The 24,719-nt window shown below is 41.9% G+C and overlaps 1 protein-coding gene and 1 pseudogene across 1 annotated transcript in view; one reads left to right on the plus strand and one right to left on the minus strand.

Moving 5' to 3' along the window:
- NELL1 (neural EGFL like 1) overlaps positions 1-24,719 on the plus strand; it is a 534,303-nt gene that overhangs the window by 80,927 nt on the left and 428,657 nt on the right. Inside the window, exon 4 of the mRNA XM_066619143.1 lies at positions 314-464. Within this exon, the coding sequence (XP_066475240.1) occupies positions 314-464 (151 nt within the window). The remainder of the gene's footprint in view (positions 1-313; positions 465-24,719) is intronic.
- Positions 980-1,099, minus strand: LOC136638082 (5S ribosomal RNA; annotated as a pseudogene).

Raw genomic sequence — 24,719 nt, forward strand, 5'->3', positions numbered from 1 at the left:
TTATCTTGTTTTAGCACACCTCATGAATCAGCAATGTAATCTGCTTACAACAGACCTCAGCATCCCCTGTCAGAAAATCAGTGACTACCTGATTGTGAACTTGTCAGTGTGACAAATGGAGTGCACAGATAAAGATGACATTTTTCACATTGCATGATTGCCACGTGTAACTGCTGAGGACAAGTCTCCCAAAATGAAGGATAGGTGTATAGGATATAAAAATGGAAAAGAGGTTTTCATACTTGTTCATATTCAAACATACTTACGTTATGCTTCTTCTTCCCCTCTTCTCCCCCCCATTAAATTTGTTTAGATGCAGACAGAGAAATCCATGCAGCACCCCATACAAGCGAGAAGTTAATTCAGCTCTTCCGAAATAAAAGTGAGTTCACATTTCTAGCCTCCCTGCAGCAGCGAGCATCGACATCAGGAGTCATTCTGTCTATCCGAGAACTGGAACACAGGTAAGGGGGTGGGGGAATCTACTGGCTTGTATATGTCCTTCCTGGCCCCACCAAGAACATAACAAAGCCACTATGTAGTTAATGCTTTATATGATGACAATGTGTTAGTCAGTTGAGCATCTGAAGAAATGAAGTCTTTGTTTTAATAGATCCCAAGCCCTTTGTTTTTATGTTAAATAAAGAGAAAAGAATGTCATGTTTCAGAATGGCTTGGCACGTACTCCTCTGAGCTGCTGTTCCTGCTATGTAGGGGCCCAATCCCATCCAACTTTTCAGCACCAGTGCAGCCACAATGCAGCCCCGAGGTAAGGGTACAAATGTTCCCATACTTTGAGGAGGCCTCTGTGACTGCCTCCCCATCACAGGATGCAGTGTACTCCCCATTGGCACAGCTGCACCGGCACTGGGAAATTGGATACGATTGGGTCCTAGGAGAACACACATACAGGAAAATTTTTTTGCACTGTTTAATACAATTTGGTTGGCAACCTTCAGTCTTGAAAGACTATGATATAAGCCTACAGCACCCGGTATTCCCAGGTGGTTTCCCATCCAAGTACTAACCAGGCCTGACCCCGCTTAGCTTCTGAGATCAGATGAGATCAGGCATGTGCAGGGTAACAGTTGCTGCATTTTATTACCTTTTCAAATCTTATTGAAACTTATACTTGTGTATAAGTTTTACAATAAAAAACAATGAACATGAAATTGTAACAGTAAAACAAAATGCCATGCAAGTATTAAAAACATTTGGCCGAGTTAAAAAAAAAAGCAGGTCAAATTCATTCATTAGCCAGTGCTCCTGAAACTGAAGGAGAAATGGACAAAGGTGTTCTTAGGCATGTTCCCAAGATTTGACTTCACTGTGGAGCAACAGAAACCAAGGGTCCGGTCCTATCCAACTTTCCAGCACTGATGCAGCCATACCAGTGAGGCATGTATTGCATCCTGCAGTGGAGGGACAGTCACGGAGGCATCTTCAAGGTAAGGGAATGTTAGGTGTGGCTGCTTCAGTACTGGAAAGTTGGTTAGAATTGGACCCTGAATTAGTTAAGTAGACTGAATTTGTAGCATAGTCTTCCTAGATGATCTCAGTGAGTAAGGATGTTCAGATGAGCAGAGCTGTTCTGAGAGGTACAGTGTTCCCAGTCCACTTAAGCTAATGTGTGCTGGTATAATAGCCAATGTATCTGATATTGGATGTGTGCTCCACTGTGGAGTGCAAAACCATCCTTGATCCATAAAAATATTTCTAATTAGTTTTGATGACGGCATTACCTTACTCAGGAGTTACAAACCTTGTATCATCATCCTCTCCTTTGGTTCATCATGCATGCCTTGTGGTTTACTTCTTCATGGATGTTAAATTTACAAAGATTGAAAAGCACTGTATGTCCTGCTTCACTGTGTTTGATTTTAAAATAGACACGACAGGATAGTTTTTCAGGTTCAGCAATTAGCTCCTAATTAAATTTTGTACCTTGGGTGTCTTGTAGGTTGTGACCTGCTTAATTATACCTTTTGAGTATATAAATGTAACATGCATTTTGAAAGTTTTTGTATGAAAGAGGGAGGGAGGAAAAAAGATACTTTGATTTTAGTGGTGATTTGTTATCAGCAGAGATTGATCCTTCACTGTAAGAAAATTGGACCAGGTTATTGTATGAGGAAACTTGCCTTTTCATACGTAGTTGGCTGCCAGGGTGCTGTAAGGGAAGTATAATGCTGAACAGGTGAAAGGTTGTGGGGGGTCCTGCACTGGTAACTCTTGCTATGATCTTGTGAATGTAACTGCTTCACTGTGCCTGGTTGTACAAATTAAGTAATTTAATGTGCTCTGGTTGCATCGAGAAATGGTCCTAAGCACACTTTTGAAAATTAATTTTTTTCTTTCTCAGTGGGAGTGGTGCATCAGCAGCAATGGAAGTATTGGGTTGTGAATTTAGATTGACCTTCCCTGTAGTCACAGTTCTCTCTAAGGGGTTTACAGTGGTGCTTAGACCCCTTCGGTAACCATGCAGTGTCACGACGAGTCACAATGCCACCTCCAGACATCTGGCAATGTCATCATCACAACGTTGCTGAACTTGAGTTGCCAAGCTCTGAGCTGTGCTGGGCTCGGCTGGGAGGTGTGTGGCTGCACACTTTAGCACGAACACTGCCTGTAGTTTAGAAATGGTGTTTTAAGCAACAGCTACTGCAGGAAGATGTCCCACCTGCTTTCAGGATGCAACGGAGGCATCACAGAAGCCTCTAGGGATTGGAAGTGTCTCAAACAGAAAACTAGGCAAAAATTGAAGGAAATACAAAGCATTCGTTAGACAGTTGAACTGATCTGATATTGAGCCACATATTAGCTACCATAGATACTCGTCTATAATAAGACAAGAAATTTTCACCAAAACATCTAGCATAGATAGTCTCCTCATCCTATCTGCAGGTCGCTCAGGGATCAGGACAGTTCAAGGGTGTTGTGGCACCAGGGGAAGCCCAAAAGAACAGCAGGCACAAGCTCACCTGGGCAATTTCACACAGCTAGCTATGCATTACCTCTCCTAACGGCTCCTTCCTGTAGGGAGAAGCTTGGCAACTAGCCAGTCAACATGTCAGGCAGGCAGGAATGCTGGCTCTGGGACTTAGAGCCTGCCAGGTAAAAACACAGTAGAAGTGCAGATTGAAAAAATTCCTTCCTTCCTTGATGCCAGCAACATTCACTCTGCACAATTTCACTGTCTGGCTGGTAGCCACTGGGTCATACAGCCTGCCATCTACGAACACAGTACAGATGGAGCCTGTTTATCCTGTTAGTTCTGTTCCATGACTCAGTGTCATTCACAAAAACGTGTTTGCTAAATCCCATAGAGTTAAGCAAATAGGCTGCAGCCTGACACTTCCGGATGGAAGGAAACTAAGGCAGCTGATATCAATCCCCTCCCCTCCATGCTCAGCCTTCCCGCTTCTGTCCTGATTCTTTCACAAGTAGGATGCTGACCTTTTAAGAATCCAGTCCTATGCCTGCCTACTCAGAAGTAAGCCCCACTGTAGTCAATGGGGCTTACTCCCAGGAAAGTGTGGATCTGTTTGCTTGGAGCAGGAGAGCCTGCACCATCTGGGGGAGGGAGTTAGGCAAACACTCCCTGGGATTTTTAAAGCAATCCCCTCTTCTCAGCCCTCCCCATTGCCAGCTGTCCCTGCTTCTTTCACACGTGGGATGCTGACCTTTTGAGAGTTCAGTCCTATGCGTTTCTACTCAGAAGTAAGTTCCATTCTAGTCAATGGAGCTTACTCCCAGGAAAGTGTGGAGAGGATTGTAGCCTTGCAAGTCCTTGTTTTGTTTCCATAGGCTGGAGAGCCTGCACCATGGGGGGGGGGAGAGAATTCGGCAAACACTCCCTGGGTTTTTTAAAGCAATCCCCTCTGTTGCAACCAAAGCTCTGTGTGTGTGTGTGGGGGGGGGAAGCTCCACCTTGCTGCAGTTGCTCTGCCTGCAGAGGTTTTCTGCCCCCCTTCCCCTTTTCAGCCTCTTTACTGGCTCATGTGCTCCAGGAGTCTTACTGTTCCTTAGCATGGGGAGCCTCTTCCATGACTCCAGGGCTATTTCCCTGCCTGAGCCTTTTGCAGTGTTTTGGGCTGCCTGGAAAAGAAGCAAGATGCCAGCAAAGGGGTGTGTGACTTTCAGTTTCCCCCACCACAAAAATCCATGGATAAATAGACTGCACCTGTATTATGCCATTTTAATATAGGGACCTGAGACCTGCATTTTTTTGGTATTGGTGGGGATCCCAGAATGATAGTAAGAAACCACCTTAAGTTTTAGTTCGGACGTATCTGAGGGTCATAAAATTTTTTTGGCTCAAAACCTGTTGGCATAGCTGTAGGACTGACCTAAGTATCTACAGCAGTGGTTTTCAGACTTAGCACTGGGACCCACTTTTTAGAATGAGAATCTGTCAGGAACCACCGGAAGTGGTGTCATTAACATGGAAGTGATCTCATGGTTAGAAGTGATATCATCAAGCAGGAAAATTTTTAATAAACCTAGGCTGCAATCCTACCCACACTTACCCAGGAGTAAGTTCCATTTACTATCATTGTTAAAAGTATATACATAGCAGCTTGTTAAAAGTACTGGTCTGTAAAATTTCCCCAAATGTACTATGTACATACTATGTTAGTATCAAGTCTAATATATTTAAAATAAAATATTGAAATGAATGGGGACTGTAATGTCCATTGCAGGCAAAGACCCCACCCTCTGGTGTGGGACCAAACATGGGGTGCTTACCCTGTTGATGACAGGTGGTCATCGGCGGAGAGAAGGACAGGAGACAGACATGGTCGCTTTGCACAGGTGGTTTACTTGAGTCAGACATTTAACATTCATGGGGCCTGTTACGTCACAGGCCCTTTTGGCTTACATAGACTTGTGCCATCAGTGCACGTTAGGATTGTTCCCAGACCCTTCCCAACCCCTCAAGGTTCCAGGCGGAGCTCCCCTTCTGCTGCCTGGTGCCCTGGGATATGGGTTCCCCAGAGGTTGGTTGCCTGCAGCACTGGTGTTCGGGGTCAGCCCAGATATCCTCAAGAGGGCCCCAGGTACCTCACTGTTTGGACATCGATCAGCTGGCCAGCGTTGGGGAGAGTTGGCTGAGAGTCCTCGGGCCTGCATCCTTGCTTCTCAGCACCTTGCTGCGTCACCCCAAGCGCGTCCTTGCTGCGTCACCCCAAGCAGGTCCTGGCTGGCTGGCTCTCTCTCTCTCTCTCGCGCGCTCTCTCTCTCTCTCTCTCTCTCTCTCTTGCGCGCGCTCTCTCTCTGACTGGGGTAGTCAAGTTCCCTTTCAGGTCATGGACCAGCAGAGTAAGGCCCGGCTTGCTACCCCCTCTGGCCTTCCCTCCAGCACTGCTGCTACCTGGGGAGGAGTGACCCTTCCCTAGACTGCCCAGGCTGCTTATGAAGCCTGTGTCTGGCTTAGCCGGCCCCACCCTTTCAGGCCATGTGGCTGTTTGATGCTCCCAGGCGGCCCTGGGCCCTACTCCTAGGGAGATGCCCTGCCTGGGGGCCCAGTCCTGGCAGTACTTGTACCCCGAGGAGGGCCCCAAGGAGGCCCCTACCCGTGAGGAGACCCCTGCTCCTGAGGAAACTCTGGCCACAGGGCTGGGACCAGGTGGCAGGGATCCACCCAAAATTGGGTTGTGACTCACAGTTTGAGAAACACTTATCTACATTCCGTAAGATTATTGGCTTAAAGTGCCACTTTTGCTGAACTTCAGTTGTCATTGTCATGGTTGTCATTGCCTATAAATTTTGTAGCATATTTGACTTGCTTTTCTTCTTTTCTGTTTTTCTTTACAAAGTAACCAAAGTGAAAAGTGCATTGCCTTGAGAGAAAGGGGACAAAATAACCTTGTTAATCTTGATTTCTTCTGGAACAGATATCAATATTGGGACAGAGAATTTGAAAAGACTGCCAAGGGCACAATACTTGTGAAATTTTTTTTACCACTGCTGACACAGTGGTAAAACCACACAAAACCAGTGACTTTGTTTCATGTGAAGTAGGAGAAACTTGCTGATGAAACTTCATGTGAAATAAGCATAGTCTAATACAGTACAGTATTCCAGCTTTTATGTAGTCATATTTTATGTAGCCCTCTATGTGTAGCCTCTTTCTGGAGCACGCATTACTCAGTCTTAGTAATGTGAAATTACACAACAGTATAAAGAAGGAAACAACCATCCTGTCAATATAGTCATTCCCTGTGCAAGTAGCATGTGGAAGGGGAATTTTGTTAGGGTTTCTTAAACACAGTTTAAATCAGGGTGGGTGTCTCATGCTCCTTACTGCTTTAAAAATGGTTGCAGGTGCACAGGCCCTCATTGTGAAAGTGTTGCCTTCAGACAAATATTGCACTTTCAAAGGTTGCTTGCTGACTGTTCCTTTTGTTAAAAAGATAAAAACAAAAATTGCAAAGATTGTAGGAGACAGTTGAATTAAAAATAGCATGCTGTCCCAATTCTGAGACATTGGGGGATAAGATGAAATGTAAAGATCACACTTCCAGAGAGAGGTGAACTGTCCCACATAACTGTTTCACAAGGACACAAACAAAACCAAGTATTTTTTTGGCTTATGCTCTCTTGCCCTTGCTTTTGTTAGACAAATTGCTGGTTTATAGTTCAGAATCGTTGGTTCCTGTTTCTCAGCGGGAGCTAATGGCTGGGTCCTAGGAGATAGATGGGAATTTCTAAGTTTCTGAATGACATCTTCTGTGAGCTCTTGTGAGAGATACACATCCCTGCTCCTCTAAAGAAAGGTGCTAGATATATCTGTGTGGAGAAACAGTTGTTTTGGGGGAAATGGGGGAGGGGTGCTGAAAAATGAAGGCATATGGTGGTGGGTGTAGGTTTTCTTTCAGAGGACCTGAAGTGTGGTAGTGAATTTGCTGCTTTGTATGAGTTATGCTCCACTTATACTCTGCTTGTGTATCACAAAAATATGATGTCTCCTCTGCTCTAGTAGTGTTCACCCTGAAACTTCTCACTGCTTGGAGAACTGGATGCACACAACATCAACTAGTCTTGGGCTTACTTCAGCCTACACACTCAGTTCTGCATTTAATAAAGTGACAGCATTTACTTTGTGCTCACCTGAATGCAGTGGCTATGTATAGTAATCACTTATTATGGAGCTAGATTTATATAGTCTTAACTCTGTACTCTGGTCATGAATATATAATCTGTACAAAGTATTGCATATATATACTGCTTGGTTGTTTCATAAAGCAGTGTTCCTGGTGGCTGGTTTGAAAGTCCTTTACTACCGAGGCTCGTCAAGGCCTGGTTTAAACATTGTCTGGCATTATAAAACATTTTATTGTGACTGACAGTAAACAGTAGTGGGAATTTAGCTGTGTATTGTATTTCATTATACATGTTCATGTTTATAAATATTGTTCTGCCTTGGGCCATAGTGTGGATTGTAAATTTAAACAAATGCTTACATTAACTGAATTCAAATGTTTATTAATAAGTATTTGTTTAACAAACTTGTACTACATATCGTTTTTATTTTTTTCTAGCTCCCTTCCTGTGTGTGTGTGAATAAATGTTTAAAATTGGAGGTAGGGGAGTTTGTTCCTCATGTAAAAATGTTTGAATACTCCACATCTCATAGAGGTTAGCAGTTGTCAAACTTGTTAGCACTGGGACCCACTTTTAGAATGAAAATCTGCCGGGACCCAGTGGAAGTGATGTCATTAACCTGGAAGTGATCTCATGGCTAGAAATGACATCATCAACTTAAGCTTTACACCTAAACCACGATCAGCCGAAGGTCCCACTACTTAGCAGGCTTGTGCTATTATTTGGTATAGTTTGGAATTCAAGCATTCCAGCTTGGAAGTCAAAGCAGAATGCAGACTTTGATCCTTCTCCAACCACACAGCCCTCCCCAGTATTCCATCTTTCCACCTATTCAGGGCTAAGCACCATGCTTCTCTCACACCAGGAGCCTGCCCTGCCTAGCTGCTCCATACCCTGTATTTTCAACTCTGTGTTTTCAGTGGCAGCTGAGGTAGGTGGTTCACGACCCACCTAGTGGATCCCGACCCATAGTTTGAGAAACACTGCTATAGAGGGATGCTGTGGGCCCAGGGCAAGGACCTATGTTGTGAACTTCCCTGCATCACTCCAGTTCCTGTAGGGACTTCTTTTCCTGATGGTGCATTGGGTAACCCTGCTTCCACTGGTACTGGGGTTTCACTCAGTTAGACTCTCTAACAGGTGGGTATAGGCCCTTGACCCATGAGCAGCCTGAAATCCTTAATTTCAGCTAAAGCCACTTTGGCTTATACCATTTTTATAAATAGAAAACTCCTGTCACCTTAGCACATAAGGACACAGAGGCATTGCAGCTTAAAGTTTACAAATGGTTAAACAGGGAAATGCAAGGCAATTCTAAATCATTTGCAAATGCCAATGGAATAGAATCAAGCAAACACCAAGAAAGGGATAAGCAAAGTGCACATCCACAAGCATAAGAGTCATAAGGATAAAAATTTTAAAGTCTGTGGCACTGCAAAGAGAATCCATGTGATAGGATGACTCCCCCTCTTTCCCTTTAATTTCTCTTCCCTCAGAATGACCAGAGTGGTGGTAGGCATGTAGTGTTCTTGCTGTGTCTCAGTCTAGTTGCATGAAGCTGAATCCCTCTCCTCATGGCTACTTCACACCCAAAGGAGTGGCTGGGACATTGTCTACCTGGATTTGCTCAAAAAACCAAAGAAGTGATTCTACCTTTGCCAGACATTGCATGTTCTTCAGTTTGCATGGACTTGCCTCATTTCTTGAGTTTGGTTCCCCTTTCCTGCGTGTTCGTTCTCTCTCTCTCTCTCTCTCTCTCTCTCTCTCTCTCTCTCTCTCATGTCATCCACTTTCTTCTGCATTTCCTCATCTTATTTCTCTTCCCAGTACTCAATTCCCATTCTCACCTGTTTTAACCACCCATTCAACTTGAATTCTGGTGGAATCTCTCCTTGTTGTCAGTATAGCTGCTGCTACCTATTCAATCAAAGATGATTGGGATAAGCCACTAAGCCCTCATCAGCTTCCAAACAACTTTGCAGAATGGTATAAAATCAAAACACCACACCATTTTGAAAAGGGCCCAAACAGTTTTTTTGGTAGGGAGCAGGCATATTTTTCCATTGGGTGCCCAGGATGAATTGTGTATTTTTATTTTTAAAGGAAACATGGAAGCATATGTCATCGACACTCAAGAAGGGATGGTTCCCTTGGCTCTAAAAGATAAGAAATCTTTTTTTAAATGGTGGTTTTTTTTTGTTTTTTTAAAAAGGATGGAAGATCATATTGGAATCTGGTAATATTTTTGTTCTAAGAAGTTCCAGTGGCTAAACATTGTGTACTTTTTGTTTGCCACTTATTTGTTCCATAAACAAGAGAAAGGTAATGGGGGGGGGGGTGATGGTGGTGCAGTAGTAGATGGTGGTGCAAGCACAGAAGCAATGCTAGACATACGCAGAAGATTTGTATCCTGCTTTTTCATTGTGTTAAGCCACTTTGGACAATATTTCACACTTGCTCACACACACAAATACACATAAAATAATCCATGAACCTGTCTCCACCAGTGTCAATCATAAAGTCTGGTAATTTTGTTACATGTTCATTGTGCAAGGTTGTGAGGCTTATCTGTACTCCTGTCCATTAGCCATAACTTGTAAACGGTGTGCTACTGAAATCTGAACACTGCCTAGCTGAAGGAATGCAGTTGTGTTCCAAAGACATTGTATGTTTTACACCTCCAATCCTAGGCAAGTCTACTCAGAAGTAAGCCCCACTAAATTCAATGGGACTTACTCTCAAGTAAGTATAGATAGAATTGCAACCTTGGGCTGCTATGCTATGTACACTTTCCTGGAAGTAAGCTCCATTGACTAGAATGAGACTTACTTCTGAGTAGGTGTGCATAGGATTAGGCTGTACTTCAGCTGGTACAATCTGAATTTTTACTTATGATATGGAAGATTTTATTATAATAGCTAAATTCATTTGCTCTGATTTTTAAAAATCTTCAAAAGTCCTTGTTTTTCTGATCTATATGGGTTGTGAAAGGCAACACAAATAAATCTTAGTTAATGCAAACGAATAACCTAGTATTCAAGTTAAGAAGGTGCAGGATGGTGGACTACATCGCTCATTTGCATTTGTTCAAAGGTCAGAGACTTCCAGTGTGGAGATGGCATTTGTACTACTATCTGTTGCTGGACTCATTCTCATTTCTCTTGTTGATCTTTAATTTTTAAGTCCGTCTATACTGACACAGTACCTGCTCCACCTTCCACTACCCTTTCTTTGTAAGACCTTGACTCAGCATAGTTATTTATGCTTTGGGTGATGATGTGGTCCTTGAATTTATGTACGAGTATGGTGCTGTGCTTTTTTCCCTTTTCTCTAAGGAAAAAGGGTTATCGGCTGCATTCCCTTCTTGCATGTTTTGACCCACTGTTCACAAATTTGGTTTTTATTTTTTTTTCTATCCTAGCATGCATGGATACCAAATAGGCACCTGTCAACTGAAATTAGCACTTTCTGCATCTTATGATGGTCTCTGTTCCTCAAAAGTGCATGCTAAAATACATTTGTTGGTATTTAAGGTATCACAAGTGGCTTCTGTTGTAATAGACAATGCATGCCCAAACCCTAGCCCTGGGGCCACTTGTGGCCCTCGAGGACTCCCAGTCCGGCCCTCAGGGAGCTCCCAGTCTCCAGTGAGCCTCTGGAGACTTGCTGGAGCCCGCACGACTGATGCAACTGCTCTCAGCTAACTGTTCGACCTCTCACGTGAGCAGTGGGACGAGGGCTTCCTCCACTGCTTGCTGTTTCACATCTGTGATGCAGCGGTGATAGCAAAGGAAAGGCCAGTCTTGCTTTGTGCAAAGGCTTTTATAGGCCTTGAGCTATTGCAAAACCTTCATTCATTCATTTAAGTTCCATCTCTAATATATTCATTTATGTAAATTTATTCAAATTTGAAATGTAAATTAATTCATTTTTTTCTCAGCCCCCAACACAGTGTCAGAGAGATGATGTGGCCCTCCTGCCAAAAAATTTGGGCACCCCACAATAGACTAATACTGGAACTCCGCCCCCCCCCAGTGGCTTGCTGAATTTTAGGGGTGCCACTGGCTTGTTTTGTTGCCAGCTTGCTTCCTTGGAGAATACATCACAACTGTCTTTGCTTGCCTTCTGGACAGTAAGTGAGATCTGTTGGGCTTGTTGCCCAATGCACATAATTTTCTTCAAACTTCCATATACAGCTTGACTGATGTTATAGAACATTTTTCCTGTCTAAATGAGTTGCCATGTCAGAGTGACTCTAACTTTACAATCTGTACGAAACCTTGCTCATCACACAAGGTTGTGCTTTCTGGATTATTTATTCAATTTATCTCCTGCCGCAAGGACACCCCAAAGCATCTTTGGGATTGGACTAAACCAGGAGTTCCCAAAGTGTGTGTCTTGGCACAGTAGTTCTTGGGTAGCAGCTGGAACAGAAGCAAGAAAAGCACATGGGGTTCCGTGGCTCAGATCTCACATTCTTTCTCCTCATAGAATCCTTTGGTATCTTTGTGAGGTGAGCTCATCAAGAAAACTTCTTTTGTGGACTGATGGCCCATCCTCTTTGCTTAAAATAGGTGCTGCTATTCTGCATTTTAACCAAAGAATTTTTTGTCAAAGTGGAGGCCAGTTGCTTAATTAGTTTGGGCTCCCTGATTGCATTTGACCATGGAGCTGCTAAGAACAGTGAGGGTTTGAGATCCTTCTTTGTCTAGTTGTTACTAACAGCTCTATTTACTTCAAGTTGGGAAGCTCCCAAGACATGGCTTTTGTTCACAGGTTCAAATGTGCTCTGCATGCAAGGTGCGGTTGCTCATGTTATGAAAATACCCCTCATATTTTCCAAGAAACAAACGTCAGGCAAGTTTCTTCCAGCCCACTGCTAGAACAGTGGTGGAGGGGTGACTGCTCTTGGCAAATTTAAAAGTGTGGCCTTCCTTGCAGGTTATGAAATTTAGGGCCTCTTGCCATAAATCCTGCTTCAAGGTGTGGTACTAGTTTGGGCTTGTGCTGTCCTTGCAGACACCCAGCGCTGCGTATGTGTGTGTGTGCATGAATGTCACAGTTCATGCATTCAAATAAAAAAACTGAAAAGGTTATTGGGCAACCAGCTTATGAAAATGGCATGTGGGAACAAACCATTAAAACTCTCTGCCTCTTGTATTGCTGCCCTAATTTAGTTTGAGTCCCCTTGCAGATACTTTAAAGTTAAAATTAGAATATCGAAGGAGAGATGATCTCAGATTGCCCACGTAATATGGTGTTTGGCCATAAGTTTTCATCTAGATGGGATTTGTCTTATGATAAGGGAACAATGATTATGCCCTGGTTTGCATTGGATTCTAATGAAGTCTAATGAAGAACACACAATTTTCATTTTTTCTTTCAATAATTATAACAGGGGCCTCAGTATGACTAGAGCCTCATCTATATATGCTTAACATGAGAGCTTTTATACTGAGATTTTCACAGCTGAGCTAATATTTCTTTTTCTAATACATTATTAGTTGCATGCCCAGGAGTCCATGCACACAATTACATTAAGTAAATATTTCTAGGTGCTTTGTAGGGTTCCCTAACATCTACTCCTTTGGCTTATAATTGTTTAGATCAGGGGTCTCCAAACCCCGGTCTGGGGGCCAGATGCGGCCCACGGCCAGTCTCTATCCAGCCCGTGGCCAGCCTCTTGTCCCCTGAAAGCCTCTGGTCCACTTGGCTGAACATGAGTGGAACTATGCTCTGGTTGTGTCTGAAGGGTGTTCTAAGGGCCAGAGAGGTTGAATGAATGAGCCCATTCATTCATTTATTCACTCATCTAAGTTCTATGTCTATTTATATATATTTTATATTTAAATTTTTTTCCTGTCCTAAACACTGTGCCAGGTATTTGATGTGGCCCTCTGGCCAAAAAGTTTGGAGACCCCTGGCTTAGATCATTGGTTCTCACACATTTAGCACCGGACCCATTTTTTAGAATGAGAATCTATCAAGACCCACCAGAAGTGATGTCATGACCGGAAGTGACATCATCAGGCAGGAACATTTTTAACAATCCTAGGCTGCAATCCTGCCCACACTTACCCAGGAGTAAGTCCCATTTACTATCATTGTTAAAAGAATATGCATAGTAGCTTGTTAAAAGTATAGGTCTGTAACATTTCCCCATATGCAGTCACATATTATGGTAACATCAAGTCTAATATATTAAAAACAAAATATTGAAATGAATGGGGACCTACCTGGAATTGGCTCATGACCCACCTAGTGGGTCCTGTAATGGCTGAGGCCAGTACCTGCCCTCCACTACGAGAACTTGGGCCAAAGCGAAAACGGAAAGGCCAGGCCCATCTCATGCTATCTCTGCCGTGGGGAGGCATCTCTCTGCCCAGCTGATTACTGCCAGCTGTGGCCTTCGGCAACAGCCTGGGAGTGCCCCTCATTGGCGGATGATTGATATGTCTGGGCCAATTAGCACCCTGCACCTCCGATATAACCTAGCCCAATACTCTCGCAACCCTTGTCCTTCTCCATATCCCTGCACCATTCTACAAAAACATGTCTATTTTATTTTGTGCACTTTAATAAAATGATTCCTGCACTTAGCTTGGTGTACTCCTTTCCTCCAATCTCTAAAAGAACTGTACAGACTGTGGGCTGGCCTGAAACAGGTCTCGACCCACAGTTTGAGAAACACTGGCCTAGATGGCTCTCCCTGAGAGATGCTAGCGGATGTACTGAAGTCTAAAGCCTGTTAACACTCTCCAGGGAAGGAATGGAGTTCACAGCTCAAAGCAGGACATGAATCTACCAGATTTTCATGTACAACCAAGATCAGGATTGGTCCAAAGCCACATTCAGTCTCCTTAGATTATTCATAGGAGTCTGAATGCTTCATCATATTAGTGTTGGCTGTTCATCACTAGTAATGAGTATATCCTGCTGCCTTATACTGAGTCAGACCATAGTTCCATCTAACTCAGTATTGCCAGTACTGACTGGCATCAACTCTGCCAAGTTTCACACAGGACTAGCTTATTTTTCCAGCCATAGCTGGGGATGGCCAGAGACTGGGGATTTTCTGCATCTGAAACATATGTTCTACCATGTTCTTTCCTGCTCTGTATTATTATTGCAATACAGAGCAGGAAAGAACATGGTAGAAAGTTGTCACACTTTCTACACGCACATGTTCTACACGCAATCCAAGTAGTGACAGTGAAGAACTGTGTATAAGCTAAAATACTGAAGGGACTTTAAGGAAAGTGAATACAAACTGAATTCCTTTATAAGATTGAAAACCTTGGTTATCTTACTACAGGTGGCTGTACCTGCTACTGCATATATGCTGCACCCATGTGTCCCCCAATCATATTTGGAATAATGTTTTTTATTGGTACAAGATGCTGGTACAGTTTGCAATTCAGTGTAGGCTGTGGGTCTGTCACTGATGAGACAGTGGGCACAATCCTAACCAGGTCTACTCAGAAGTATGTCCTATTTTGTTCAATGGGGCTTACTCTCAGGAAAGTGTGGTTAGGATTGCAGCCAGTGGCAATTTGGTATCTCAGTATAGGTGTTTCCCACCCATCTTAAGTATGCACAGTGCTACTCTTCTCCCTGTGACTTTACAAAGCGGGATACAATGTGGTGAAGCAAAGAGTGTGGATTATCTGTGCAGACTATACATATGACAAGGTAGTGCTATAAAAATTGAAATCTAATAAAGACAAAAAATGAGTCTTCACAAATTCCCTCTGACCCTAATGGGACAGTCGAATGATTAGTTACTAACTAGAGTGCTTTGACTTGCTCCAACTTTTATGTATGCAGATCAGATTCTAGATTGTACTGTAGTCAAGGAATGGAAAAACAGCAAATGTACCCATTAACCTTTATATTTTAGGGCAAAAGTCACAAGCTGCATTAATATTTATATGCTGAATTGCTTAATCCATATGCAATACTACCGAAGAATTTCAACAAGCCTAGAGGAAAAGTGTTCCAAGTGCCTCAGATTCAGTTGATGTACAACAGGGATGAGATTATACATATAGATGTAGAAATAAAGTATGTTGTTCTCTGCAGCAGTTGTATTTTTTTCATATCGTTACCACTCTGTCCTTGTACTAATTTCCACATATTTCTCAGTGTGTGTGTGTTCGTGTGTTCATTTTGTGGGTGGGTGGGATTGGAATAAAATGCTGAATTTTTGTACTCATATAAGATCAGCTACATTTTTTTTAGAAAGGAAAAACTGATATGCTTTCCACTCAAGGCTGGAAAAATGAAGGGAATTTAAAGTGGGATCCTGAAGTCACTGCAGGTTCTTTAAAGTCAGAAACACCCATACTAAAATTTAATTAGGAGAAGATAGCAACAAGATAAATAGGGTAGGCAGCTGCATACAGAAATCAGTTCTTTAATAGCATCTCATTAAAATAGCATCTCTTTAACAGCATCCTCTCTGATGTAGGAAGTGAGAATGCCCGAAGCAAGGTGCAGGGTTTTTAGAGTTATAGTCTGGAAGTAATGAATCCCCCCCCCCATAAAGGTCAAGATCCACCCCTCCTGCCTTAAGAGAAATCTGTTAAATAAAGGCTTCAAGGTATCTCACAACATGATTAGGAGAGTGTAGGTAAACTGCCATATATGGAGTCAGTCCATTGGTTCATCTAACTCAGGAGTGCCCGAACCCCAGCCTGGGGGCCACTTGCAGCCCTTGGGTACTCCCAATCAGGCCCACAGGGAGCCCCCAGTCTCCAATGAGTCTCTGGCCCTCTGGAGACTTGCTGGAGTCCATGCAGGCCCAATGCAACTGCTCTCAGCGTAAGGGCGACTGTTTGCTCTCTCAGGTGAGCTGTGGGACAAGGGCTACCTCCACTACTTTGTTTCACGTCTGTGATGCAGCAGTGGCAGTGAAGGAAAGGCTGGCCTTGCTTTGTGCAAGGCCTTTTATAGGCCTTGAGCTACTGCAAGACCTTCATTCATTCATGTAAGTTCCATCTCTAATATATTCATTTATGTAAATTTATTCAAATTTTAGATGTAAATTAATTCCCCCCCCCCGACACAGTGTCAGAGAGATGATATGGCCCTTCTGCCAAAATGTTTGAACACCCATGATCTAGCTCATTATTGAAAGTCCAAGGTTTCAGACAGGAATCTTTCCCTACCTAGAGACTGAACCCTACCAGGGTTGAACCTATTACCTTTTGTATGCAAAACATATCCCTAGCCTAACAGCCTTACTTATTGGTAGGTAGGGCCTTTGGGAGTAAAGCCTGGGCTACCTTATTTCAATTTCAACAACCTTTAATGGCATAATAAAAGTTATTACGGCATACATAAATAAACTACATAGATACAGAACAACAAATAAATAAAATAAAACATAGAAACGAGGCCACCGGAAAATGCTCACCCAAATACACCAATCAGAGCTACCCAACACTGTTAAAGGTAAGGACTTTTGCTAGATACTCGGCCACTAGAGTCGTAATTTTGTGCGAAAAGTCGTGTAAAAGGAACGCAACAAGAAGGTGGGGGGGCCGTAATAACTTGAAAGAACAGGGCCCAAGATAGAACAGCGAAGTTTACTGTGCGCAGGGCAATTTATTATTGAATGAATGAATAAACCTTTATTAGGCATAGATAGAGAAATCATAAAAGCAAACATAATTAGTCCTAATCCCGTTTATCAAAAACAGAGTTAAGATACTAAATTACTAATAAAACATTTACAGTTCAACATAAAATATCAACATTTTTGACAAATTACATTAAGAAGGCTTGGAAATCACCAAAAGTAAAAATTTAGAAATTCCCTCTAGCACATCTGGTGAGCAATCATTTAGGAGACACTTCCGTTTTGCCTCATCCGAAAGCCCATTCATTTTGCCGAGAAGTGATGTAAGTGTGGCGGGATCTAGTGTGCCGAGGACAATAAAAAAGAAAGTGTATGATTGATTTAACATTTCCCAAATTACAAGGGCAGAGGTGTTCTTTATATGGTATTTGCCTATATCTGCCTTCTGTGACCTTGGATAGAAACATATTGAATCTTGCCAGAGAGATTGCACGACGTTCAGAGGGGATGATCAGAATACTCAGATAAGGAGCCATTTGCCCATACGTTAGCGGGATAGAGAAATTAAGAGGGGAGCAAATTCTAGAAGCAAGTTCAAAGAGGTTTTGTGCCTCAATGTCTAGCATTCTTTGCTTTACCCTTTGATAAACTTCAGGGAATGGATAGAAACTTAAAAAATCCAATGAAAAACCAATTGATTCGATTTTTGATTTAATTTGGCTATACCATTTAGAATTTATTTAATGTTTTAATTATTTAAATTATTTAATTTACTACTGATTCTGATTGCAGATATTTAAAATATATTCTTCTGGATTCCTTTTTACACATTATGATTTGAAATTAGCTTACAAAATAGAAGGTAAATTAACTTGCTTGCATGGAGAGGTTGGATGCAAACTTTTACATTATATTAATGTGGAAAAAAAGGTGCAATGATGGGAGAAGAGGGACATGAGAAATTTGTTAATACTAAAATTTAATCCTTGGTGAAAGAATGGAAGATTTAAACATTAATGGCAAAAAATGGTGTTGTGATATATGAAGAGGGGACTTGAAATGGGATGACTGTGCTCTGCTCAGTCATGTTTTCTGAATTTGAAACTGATGTGGGCAAGCCCTTCAGTCTTCCTATAATGGTATATACATCACTTTGGAAAAAGTGGACCAGAGAAAGAAGGTGTGGTATTAGCTTATCACTAATGGATTGTGTACTGAGAACTCAGTAGAAAACCTCTTTGGAATTGAAGGAGATTCCTGTTGATTTCAGTAAACTTCAGTCATCCTTGATTCTCTCTTTTAGTTAATCAGAAGTTTAATCAGGATTAAAAAGTTTGCATTTTACATAGTAATCATTTAAGCACTGTGAAAGAGAGGAACTGCCAGAGGAACATCTTGAGGCTCCCCATTGAGAGCACGTGTTCTGTGTACAATGGTCTGACAATTGTGTGCTTAGACAGTTAATGTAATGGCGGTAACCAGCTGTTGTAACTCAATGGACATGTGAGCCGATGGTATATAATAGAGGATAGTTCAGCTAATTAAGACTGAAGTTGGTTGGCATAGGTTTGTCAAGATGATTTAGGAGCAGAGAGTATGGGTTTCTAGAAGGGCTTTTTAATGCTTTGTTTTTGAAGGGTATGAATCACTCAGTTGTATTTTTTGGTGCTTTATACTAAATTCCTTCACTGTTTTTCAGATAAATTATCCTGCACCTATTATGCAAACTCAGTAGGTGATATAAAAAATGATCTGTTCTGACTGCTTGAAAATGTTTTATTGCAAATGTTGTATTCTGATGAATGCACATGCTTTCTTCTTTCTTGACTGTACTTATAGTTCAAACTTTCTGTAGAGGGAATTCCATCTCAGTTTGCTAGTGAGATTTATAAGGTTAGAATTTACCTCTTTCTACTCCTAAGAACTTTTAAATAGTCTACTCTCCTAAAAGAATATACCTTTAGCTTGCTTTCATCTTTTGTTACATTCTAGAAAATGAAGCGATTAATTGGAAGTAAGTTGAAAGTGAAGAGTCCCAGAATAGTGAGGGACTCTTGAGTTGTCTCTGTTTCATTATAGGATATGGAACTATGAATAACTGCAGAATCTTTTGTCTCACAAATCAATGTGGATATAATAGATAAAATGGTATACATCTTTAAAACTTTGTTCATATAAACAGGCATGATGTTGGGGGGTGCTCGGGTCAGGCACTGACCAAGGTCTATCAAAGGGCCCACCCAGCCAAGGATAGTCTTGAACTATCTGTGGCTAGGGCCCACCCATGCAGGAGACAGGGAAGAGTGGCTGTTTTGGGCATTAGATTTGGAAAGGTTATACTTTCCAAATACTTACCTAACATATAGGTACTGCCTGTACGTGTGGGCAGATATGGGTTAAAAATCAAAACCACAGTATCATCTGCAGGGCAAAGCAATAGCCCACTGAATTACCTGAGAACATGGATGAGGCAGACAAGGGGTCATAATGTAACTTGTTTATTAAAAGTCCCAAAGAAAAAGAATCAAAATGGAGAAAGAATGTTGGATAGTTAAAAGTATTAACAGGCTGATGGGACATGCCTAAGCTTCACTGGAAAGCACAAAGGAAATGTGTGATCAAATGGATAAAGACACCTTTAACCGCAGCAGATGGGGCTGGGATACTTCTAAAGAAAAATGACCATGGACCACCCTTCCTCAAATGAGGTTTGGAAGCTGACCTGGAGTAAAAATAGCAAACAATGAAAAGGAACAATTTCCTGGTTGCCTCCAGCTAGTGCCCTAGCACTAGTGACTTACCAGTTAAGCAAGAAATCTTGGTCCTCTCCATTTATTGGAGAGTAAGTGGGTGTGCTTTTATGTATCAACTTCAGGTATCCATGGCAGAACTGGGCAGGAAATGTACAAAGTTCCTGTGTGTTTTGTGTTATAAAAAGCCTTGACTAGTTGATGTAATCAGGTTACTTGATTGGAAGAAGAATTGGAAAATCTTACCTGGATTCTCCCTTCCACCCCTTTGCCTAGATAGACAGGCTTGGCTGCCCAATGACTGAGGCAGACTACTTCTAGGCAGAATGGGTTTGTGGAGAGGGCAAATCCACATTTATTCATTGCTAGGGGGGTAATGGCATTTTAAACAAAGGACAACAGAAGGATGTTTGCAGAAGGATGCGTCTGCATTGGGGTGCCGAACCTGCGCAGGAGCTTCTGGGGAGTCAAATGTATCCAAAAATACAGAAATTGGTAGAAAACAGAGCATTTATCACAGCTTAATTTGTTCACAAGCTCAGTCAAAAATGTGTACTGTTATAAGCATTATCAAGGCAAAACTCTACTTCTCTGCATTGTTTCAGTCTAATGACCAAACTGCTTGATGAAGTGGGGTGTGTTTTGGCTTGGAGGAGACATTGCTCAATCATGGTTCCAATCCTGATTCTGCTCCTGCGTGCTATTTTAATGGGAAAAAAGCAGGATTAGAACTATGTTGGGGTGGCCACTCTTCCCTGTTGTCGTCGTGTCCCCCCCCCCATTTTTTTGTTCTTCAGACAAGTTTTATCAACCAAAGGAAAACACAGAGTCATGATAAGCATTAGCTGTAAAGTGTGGTTTGGCATTTAAATGTTTCATAGCTTTAGGCATTCCTTGTGGCAAGCAGAAAAGCCTGAGGACCAAAAATGTATATTTAGAATACAAAATACTACAGTAGATTCTTTCAGCATCAAACATTTAGAACTCGGTTTTTTAAAAAGTCTTCAGAGTAGTTCAGCTAAGACAAAATTATTAGAGAATTGTTCACTAAATCAGACTTTTCTTGTTACATAACTGCTTGGGATTTAGCTGTTTGAGATGCTAGTATTCAGGAGGATATCATCTTATTTAAGTGAAGTTTTAAATTGGGCTTATAATTTAAATATTTTAAAGGTGGGGACTTTGTTTTTTAACCTTATTAACAATAAACCTGATCTTGTGTGCAGCATGGAGATCAACTGTGAACACTGATGAGCATTCTGACAACATCATTCCTGTGTATTAGATAGCCATGCACTGAAATGGCACTGAAAAAAGGACAAAAGACAGTTTTGCCTCTGCTGTTATTTAGGAAATCTTTCCCTGCAGAGTCTATCAGCTGATTTTAAGATTTCATTGTGTTTCAGCACATCCTGAGGAAAGTATGATTTAGAAAGTATGAATAAGATTTGCCCATGATGAAAAAGTTAAAGGTAATGGCTTTAATTTCTGATTAAGAAGATTTTAGGAAGCCAGTCTGTTTTTTTATAAGTGGCAGCCAGGAGCTGTTATGGTCCAGGCAATGGAGTGCTGACTTTGATTTGAAGCATTGTCACCCTTCTCCCATTAGAGACATTTTGAAACCTTGGATGAAGCAGAACCTCTCAGCATCAGTTACTTATCTCTAAAATGCAATTAATGGTGTTCTATTGACTGTTGTGCAATCAATACAATAAAGAAGAAAGTATTTTAAAAATTTAAAAGTGTGATATAAATGGTGGTAGTAGAAAATAAAACACATTGATCTTGCCTTTTCGCTTGAGAGCAATGACCATTTTCCTAGTATTATCTAGCTTCTACAGCTGGTTCAATGCACCCAAGGGAGCTTTTGAGATAAATAAGTCACATGGTAAAGAACTTTCAAAACTGGAGAACTTTCAAAAGCAATCCTTAGTATGATATGGGGTTGTGTTGTTCCAAATACACACACCCAAATACCTTCAGAACTACCCCTGCCAAGTGGGCATGCAAAGAACCTTTTGTGTGCACTTAAAATAGTTTATAGAATCATACAGGCCAGAATCCAAAGTTTGCCTGTTCTTCTCAAAGCTCAAACATAAAGTGGCTTCTTAACTATGATTTGTGCTAGACATGGCATCATGGCATTGCAACTGAAATCAGCTACTTAAAATACCATGACCCTAAGCAGGAGTGACTCGCATTTAGTTCTGGAGAAAAAAATTAGGTTGAGTCTCATTATTTGCGAGGGTTCTATTCCCAGAACTCATGTGGATGGCAAAAATTGCACTGAAGCAAATCCATTTTAAAAACAAAGTCCTTTTGCTCATTGATTTAAAAACAACCTTGCTGACCTTTGTAATGCACACAGAGGCAATCAGTCTCTCTCCAGACACTTAGAATGGCTTCATTCCAAAGCAGCAACTCCTCCCTTCCCCCTTCCCAGGAAAAGAATGGAGGAGGTGATAATGACTTGTATTCTCCCACATGCTCAGGGGGAAGGGAAGGGTCACTTGCCTGGAAGTGAGGATGTTCTAAGTGCCTGGAGAGAGAATGATTGATGGATTGTCAGGCGGCTGCTCTCTCCCCCATTAACAAGGCTATTGTTAAACGTCTTTTTCCCTTTGATTTAAAGGGCCCTTCTCATTGCATTTGTGATAAAACTGTAGGTGAAAAACCCATGGATAATTAGGTTATACCTGTAATTATGCTTAGAGAGGGCTACAGATCAAACAGTAAACTTCAGTAGTGGGCAAACATTATTCTCAATTAAGTAGACTGTGTGAAGTATAGGAAGGTTTAGCATGGTACTGAAAAGTTGGAATGATTTTTAGAATGATATTGTCATTTTTCATAAAAAAAAATAGCATCATTTTATACTTGCCTGGCCTTGGACTCACCTGGTGATGGTGGGGGCCTAATGGGGTGAGGCGGCTAGTAGACATGCATCAGCCATGCTTAGTTTCTTCAGTGTTGAAGAACAGGGGCTTCCTGTCCAAAGGGCTTCTAATGGGAAAAGAATGGTGCAGGGACACAGTCCGCCATGGCTTCTAATGGGAAAAGAATGGTGCAGGGACACAGGCAGTGGAAGGGCCCTTAAAATGGAAATAGGTAGGGCTAGGGCAGGATGAAAAGGTGAGACAGAAAGAGGTGGAAATTCTATTCCCTCCGACCTGCGGAAGTCTATGAGCATCATTCCCTCTATAAGGGAACTGGTGTTTCCTCTAAGGCAAGGGTGCTCAAACCCTGGTTTGGGGACCATTTGCAGCCCTCAGTGATCTTAATCTGGCCTGCAGGGAGTCCCCAGACTTCAATGAGCCTGTGGCCCTTTAGAGACTTGCTGGAGTCCGTGTTGGCCTGACACAACTGCTTTCAGCGTGAGGGTGACTGTTTGACCTCTTGCATGAGCTGCAGCCCGAGGGCTCCACTGCTTGCTGTTTCATGTCTGTGAAATAGCAGTGGCAGCAAAGGAAAGGCCGCCTTGAGCTGTTTCGAGACCTTCATTCATTCATATAAGTTCCATCTCTATTCATTTCTGTAAATTTATTCAGATTTGAAATGTAAATTAATTCTTTTTTCCCAGCCCCCAACACAGTGTCAAAGAGATAATGTGGCCCTCCTGCCAAAAAGTTTAGACACTCCTGCTCTAAGGGGTCCATGCCAGACCTCTTTGGCAACTGCATCAGCTTAATGACCCATCGCAATACTGCCTCCAAACATTCAGCAGTGACATAATGGTACCATTGCTGAACTTCCAGATTGCCAAGCTCCACACTGCGCTGATCTTAGCTGGGATATGTGTGGCTGTGCTACTACACACCTTAGTGGAAATGCTGAGTATAAAGTGGTTAAAATCCCCTGCCTGTGTAGCCTCCCAGTAGAGAAGGAAATCTAGAGGCCAGCCCTAGCAGAACTTAAGGGACCAGCCTGAGGAGCAACAATAGGACTCCCTCTTTCCGTAGGGAGCTTCTCTGTGCCTCCTGTAAACTCCTCCTGGGGCACAGCTCACAATACTTGCACGTTTTCAGTGGTGGTGTGTTTCAACATCTGGGCTGAATTTAGCAATGTTTTTTTCTTTGTCATTGCTCACTTTGATCTTTATAAGATGTATAAGAGGCTGATCTAAAATGAATGCATGTTCAATCAAGTAAGTCAGGGGTGTCCAAACTTTTTGGTAGGAGGGCCACAACATCTCTCTGACACTGTGGCGGGGGCTGGGGAAAAAAGAATTAATTCACATTTCAAATTTGAATAAATTTGAATAAATTTACATAAATGAATATATTAGAGCTGGAACTTATATGAATGAATGAAGGTCTTGCAATAGCTCAAGCTCAAGCTTTAATCCTGTCTCCTACATTGTACAATAAGAATTTCTTTAGTCAGTCATCAACAGTGGTATCAACCAGTGCAGTATCTCTATTCCCTCATTTAGGTGAGTGGAAAGGTGTTAAAAACCAAATGATACATTTGATGTTTTAAACCCTTCCAAATTAAGTTTGAATGCTGTTGTAGTGGTTAAAGCGTTGACCATGATGGGCAGTCTCTTTAGGACTCTAGCTATACTGTTATATTTGGCCTTATTGACCGTGTTCAGTGTTGGGAAATTCCTTTTCACCAGACACTGAATGCTGCAAGACCTAGCTTGTTTTTCCTTTCTGTTTTGGTCGCTGTAGAGAGCCTGCGGACTGTGTGTTTCTTTTGCCTTAAATAGCTGTAAGAACTTGAAAGAAGAAATGAAGGTTAGAGATAAAGGCCTTTTCTTTCCTTTGTGTGTTACCAGTTTGATGACTTCTGCTCACCTTGGGTTGTGCTTGCTTGTCAATAAAAAGCCTTAAAAGAGCAAGAAACAATACAACCCAAACCACATAGGTGTATCTCTAATGAGCAAGCTCACAGTCTTTTTCATGTAAAGATGTTCTGTAGCTTGTAATGTGTAAAATATTTGTAATGCATTTTAGAGTGTGCTTAAAAAAAAAATGGACAAGGAAGAGCTGGTAATCTGTTGCCCTTCCCTGTCCTCCAGTAAGCCACCACTATGACCCAAAAGAAGATAAGAACATAAGAAGAGGCCTGCTGAATCAGGCCCAGGACCCATCTAGTCCAGCTTCCTGTATCTCACAGCACCAGATGCCTCAGGGAGCACACACAGGACTTGCATCTTGCAACCACCTCCCTGCATGTAGCAATCTATTTACACTCACACTTCCCAGCAAAGACACCAGATTGCAATTTGGTTGAACATGTGCTACTTTATTAAATACAGTGACCAATTTTAATGC

Source organism: Tiliqua scincoides, chromosome 1 (assembly GCF_035046505.1).
Source record: "Tiliqua scincoides isolate rTilSci1 chromosome 1, rTilSci1.hap2, whole genome shotgun sequence".
NCBI lineage: Eukaryota > Metazoa > Chordata > Lepidosauria > Squamata > Scincidae > Tiliqua > Tiliqua scincoides.